The following is a 5159-nucleotide window of genomic DNA, read 5'->3' on the forward strand; positions in this document are numbered from 1 at the left end:
TGCTGCTGTAGCGTCTCTACCGCTGCGCCCTTTCTGTCCAGCGTTGCTCTGTGTATCTCCCTTGCTGCCCCTGGCCGAGCCCACGCGCCTCTGCTGCTGCTGCTGCTGCTGCTGCTGCAGGCAGCACTGGCGGCGGAGTCTGTATGGATTGCTGCGCTGCTGCTGGAGGAGTTTGCTGCTGACCTTTCGGTGCCGCGGCTGCTGCAGCGGTACGAAGACGCGTTTGGGCGCGAGGGGGGTTTGCTGCTGCAGCGGGAGCCGCAGGGGGATGTGCAGCAAAAGGTGCTGCTGCTGCTGCAGCTGCTGCTGCAGCAAGGCTTCGAAGTTGTCTTCATTCTGCAGCACCGCATGCATCTTTTGTCTCCGCCTCTTTCTGAAGAAATGATTTGGAGGACTTATGAGCTGGACCGCCACTACTGGCGGCTGCGTGCTGCGAGAGTTAAGCTGCTGCAGCTGGGGGTCACGCTGCAGCAGCAGCAGCAGCAGCAGCAGCAGCAGCGGCGGCGGCGGGAGGGCGGCGACGCCGCCGCCATGCAGCCTGCTGCTGCTGCTGCTGCAGCGGAGACTCCGGAAGCAATTAAGGCTAAGCTGCTGCAGTTAGTTGCTGCAGCACACACTGAACAAGATCTTGAGGATGTCCGGCTCTTTGTGGTGACCCACTACCACCCCCAGCTTGCTGCTGCTGCTGCTGCTGCTGCTGCTGCTGCCAAGGGCACCAGCAGCCAGCTCTCCGAGCGAGCGGACAAGGAAGAGACCCTCGAGGAAGCAGATGACCCATTGCTGCAGCAAGAAGCTGGAGATGATGAGCTGCACGAGCAGCAGCAGCAGCAGCTGCAGCAGGGAGAGGACGAGGGCTTCTTCCAGGAGCAGCAGCAGCAGCAGCAGGACCTGGATGCGCTGCAGCAGCAGCAGCTCACCCAAGACAGCGCGCTGCAGCAATCGCAGCCAGACGGCAACGAAAGCCTCCCGTGGACCGCAACACAAGAAGCAGCAGCAGCAGCAGCAGGGGTAGCAGCAGCAGCAGCAACGGAGGAGGGAGACAGCTTAATGCCCTCATTCCCCACGCAGCCATCGGCAGATGCTGCTGCTGCTCCGAGTCAGGAGTGGCAGCAGCAGGGGCAGGAGCAGCAGGAGCAGCAGCAGCAAGAGCTTCTTGAGCAGCAGCTGGATGTTGATCCGCAGCACGTGCTGCGCGACCTGCAGCAGCTGTATCTGCAGCAGGGAGACGAGCAGCAGCAGCAGCAGCAGCAGCAGCAGCTTGATGTTGAGGAGCCCGTGGGAGGCTCTCAGCTGTTTCATGACGAGGAGATGCTGCAGCAGGAGCCTCATGACGAAGCAGCAGACGCAGCAGCAGCAGCAGCACTGCAGCAGCAAGACGCAGCAGCAACACCGGCAGCTCTTGGTGCTGCCCTCGAGTCTGCTGCAGCGGCAGCAGCAGCAGCAGCAGCTGGTGCTGCTGAAGCCCAGCACAAAGCAGCAACGTCTGTGGATGGTCACCCAGTAGCAGCAGACTCGGTCGACGCAGCAGGGCGGCCAGCAGCAGCAGCAGATTCAGCAGCAGCAGCAGAGCCAACAGCGGCAGCAGAGCAAGCAGCAGCAGCAGCAGCTGCTGCAGCGCCTGCACCCACACAAACGGCAGCACCAGCACCTGCAAGGCCGCATGCGGCGAAGTGGGATCAGCCGCCGCAGCAGCTGCTGCAGCAGCAGCAGCAACAGCAGCAGCTGTTGCTGCAGCAAGGGAGGCAGGACGGGGTGCAGCCTAGTAAATCAGCTCACAGTGACAGCAACAGTAGCAGCAGCAGCAGCAGCAGCAGCGCGGCCAGAGGGGCCCCGAAGACCACTTCTCGCTGGGGCCAGGGGGCCCCCAAGCCAGCAGAATCTGCAGCAGATATAGCAGCAGCAGCAGCAGCAGACTTCTTTGGCTTTTCGAGCTCCCAGGAGCCAGCAGCGGGCGCCACGCAGCCAGCAGCAGCAACAGCAGCAACAGCAGCAGCAGACTCAGTCGGCTTCTCTGGTTCTTCAAGGGCAGCAGCAGCTGCGTCGCAAGCAGGAGCAGCAGCTGCAGCAACTGAATCTGCTGCTGCGGTGGCAGCAGCTGCAGCAGCAGACTTCTTTGGCTTCTCCCAGAGCAGCGCAACAGATCGCAGCAGAGATGAAGACCGAATGGAGATAGACGGGCAGCCAACCAGCAGCAGCAGCAGCAGCAGCAGCAGTAGCAGCAGCAGCAGCAGCAGCAGCAGCAGCTGGAGCGGAGGGCTGGCGGTGCTCAGAGACAGCTACGGCTATCGGTGGGAGCTGACGAAGGAGCAGCAAGCTGCAGCAGCAAAAGAAGAAGAAGAGCTGAAGCAGCTGCTTGCTGCTGCTCAAGAGGAAGAGTGGGCAGAAGCCGAAGCAGCAGCAGCAGCAGCAGCAGCAGCACACAGGCCCATCACCTACAAAGATATATCGCCTTCTGACGCCATCGAGGTGCGCTTCGGCGCCTCCTTCCCTGCTGCGCTGCTGCTGCTGCTGCTGCCGCTTCTGCTGCTGCTGCTGTTCCTGCTGCTGTTTTGCTGCTGCTGCTGCTGCTGCTGGCGCTCCGACTGGAAAGTGCTGTTCGCAGCACACAAGCCCCAAGCACATCAAGGGGAAGAGGAAGCAAATAACAAAACTAATTAAATAAAATTAATAAAATTAATTGAATATAATTAATTAAATCAATTAAATTGAACTAAGTGAGCTGCTGCTTGTTGCAGCTGGCGCACCGGTACGGGCTGTCGGGGGCGTGGGACGGCTTGCTGCTGGACAGCAGCAGCTTCGCAGCAAATTTGACATTTTTGTGTTTTGAAGACAAAAACCCTTTAGAGCCAAGTGCAGCACTTCCTTTGCCGCAGCAGCCGCTGCTGCCAGCTCCGCAGATTCCGCCGGCGCCGGAAGCAGCAGCAGCAGCAGCAGCAGCAGCAGCGGCGGCGGCGGCGGCTGCGGGCGCGGGCGGCGGGCCGGCCGCAGCAGCAGCAGCAGCAGCAGCAGCAGCAGACGCGCAGCTGGAAGCTGCTGCTGCGCAGTGGGCTGCCCAGTGGACCAGGGGCCCCTTCGTGACGGGGGCCCAAGTGCTGTCGCTGCTGGTGCAGCGCAGCGCGAGAGAGCTGGCAGCAAACTTGCTGCTGCGGCAGCTGCTGCGGCAGAAGCTGCTGCAGCTGCTGCGCGTCTCTGTTGTCACCACTCCCAAGGGCGAGAGGGAGGCAGACCCTGCGAAGCCTTGCTGGCTGGCCCGCAGGCTCTGGCGCCTGCCGCTCGCCCGCTTCCGCGAAGAGGCCAGTCCCAAACCCTAAACCCTAAACCCTAAACCCTAAACCCTCCGAGACCCCCAAACACGCACCCCCGCGCCACGCCCTTTCCAACGAGGGGTCACAAGGGGTGGCTCCCGTCCACGGTTTCGCCGCGAGGGTTTAGGGTTTAAGGTTTAAGGTTTAGGGTTTAGGGTTTGGGGTTTGGGGTTTACGTGCAGATCCTGCCGGAGTTCATGCCGCCCCAGCCCTGCCTGCCGTGGCGGGACCGCGCACGGCGGCGGCAGCAGCAGCAGCAGCAAGCAGCAGCAGCAGCAAGGCAACGGCAGCCGCTGCAGAAGCAAAACAAGACACAAGAGGAAGCAGCAGACCCTCTTGTGAGGCCTAGGAAGCTGCAGCAGCTTTTGAAAGACAGAAGGGACAACCCCATAGGGCCCCTCTTCCTCCAGGTAAACCGTAAACCCTAAACCCTAAACCCTAAGCCCTAAATACTAGCCAGAAACTGACTGGGGATCGTCCCCACAAAACGATTCTAGACACAAACTCTAAACCCTAAACCCTCGGGGAGAGCTGATCTGCTCCTTTACCCTCTTCGCTGTTTACCTTCGGAGGAGGCTCCTGCCCCTCTTTTCTGCTGCTGCTGCTGCTGCTGCTGCTGTATTTGTTCTTAATTTTGTTGCTGCATTTGTTGCCGCTGCATTTGCTGCTGCTGCATGTGCTACAGCTGTCGTTATGTTTGCTGCTACTGCTAGTTTTGCTGCTGCTTTTGTTCCTGCGCCTATTGCTGCTCTACGTGCTGCTTATGGCCCACTAACTGCAGCCGCTGCTATGTTCGCTGCTACTTCACTGCTGCTGCTGCTGCTTTGCTTCTGCTGCCAGTGCTGGTGCTGCAGCTGCTGCAGTACTGGCTGCTGCTGTGCGTCTACTGCTACCCGTTGTGCTGCTACTGCTGCATTTGCTGCTGCCTCTCCTGCCTCCGCCCCACTGCTCGAGTTGCTGCTGCTGCTGCTGCATTAGCGGCTGGCTCTGCGGTCGCTGCGCGCCGCGCGGCCTGCTGTATTCGCTGCAGCTGCTGCTGCACTTGCTGCTGCTGCTGCTGCTGCTGCTGCAGATTCAGCAGCTGGAGAAGCAAGGGGAAGTTGTCATGGTGCTGCACCCTTTGGCTGGAGAAACTCCGCCGTGGCGGCGGGAAGAATTTAGCCGGCGGCATGCAGAGGCTTTGAAGGAGCAGCAGCTGCTGCGGCTGAGCAGCAGCAGCAGCAGCAGCAGCAGCAGCAGCGGCTACCTCGAGGACCTGCAGCAGCAGCAGCAGTTCCTCGAGAGCGAGCAGCAAAAGTTCGCCGAGGCGGAGCAAGAAGACCAGCAGCAAATCGAGACGCTGCTGACGCAGCTGCTGCAGGCCTACACCCCACTGGCTGCTGCGCTGAACAGCAGCAGCAGCAGCGGCAGCAGCAGCAGCAACAGCGAGGAACTTGCTGCTGCTGCGCCGTGGGTCTACGTGCAGCGGCTCATTCTGAAGCGGCTGCTGCTGCACGAAATGCTGCCTGTTGTTAAGAAGGAAGCAAAAGAGTTGCTGCTGCGGCAGTCTCAAGAAGCTGTGCTGCGCTGCTGCAGCGAAATGCTGCACTGGAAGCTGAATATGGAGCCGCTGCGGCCGACGCCGCAGCAGCAGCAGCAGCGGCAGCAGCGGCTAGCAGCAGACCCAGCAGCAATTGACTGTCTTGCTTTCGTGGTGCAGCACCTCGCAGTTGGCAGCAGCAGAGGAGCAGCAGCAGCAAGAGCGCATGCAGTATTTGTGAACTCTTTAGGAGAAGCAGAGGCGCACGAGTGCTTTGACTTGCTGCTGAACGCGCGGCTGCCAGACGACCCGCAGCAGCAGCAGCAGCAGCAGCA

General features: G+C 60.9%; 2 protein-coding genes across 2 annotated transcripts in view; both read left to right on the top strand.

Moving 5' to 3' along the window:
• The window catches only part of ETH_00009180 (uncharacterized protein), a gene marked incomplete at both ends in the record, with an annotated part of 7114 nt that extends 3803 nt beyond the window's left edge, over window positions 1–3311 (top strand). The window contains 2 exons of the mRNA XM_013378189.1: window positions 42–2466; window positions 2736–3311. Of these exons, the coding sequence (XP_013233643.1) occupies window positions 42–2466; window positions 2736–3311 (3001 nt within the window). The remainder of the gene's footprint in view (window positions 1–41; window positions 2467–2735) is intronic.
• A 191-nt stretch (window positions 3312–3502) lies between these two features.
• Window positions 3503–5159, top strand: part of ETH_00009185 (Chromosome III, complete sequence, related) — a gene marked incomplete at both ends in the record, with an annotated part of 12089 nt that continues 10432 nt past the window's right edge. Inside the window, 2 exons of the mRNA XM_013378190.1 lie at window positions 3503–3715; window positions 4378–5158. Coding sequence (XP_013233644.1) covers window positions 3503–3715; window positions 4378–5158 — 994 coding nt within the window. The remainder of the gene's footprint in view (window positions 3716–4377; window position 5159) is intronic.

The sequence above is a fragment of the Eimeria tenella genome, genomic scaffold, assembly GCF_000499545.2.
Source record: "Eimeria tenella Houghton genomic scaffold, Eth_scaff78, whole genome shotgun sequence".
Taxonomy (NCBI): Eukaryota; Apicomplexa; class Conoidasida; order Eucoccidiorida; family Eimeriidae; genus Eimeria; species Eimeria tenella.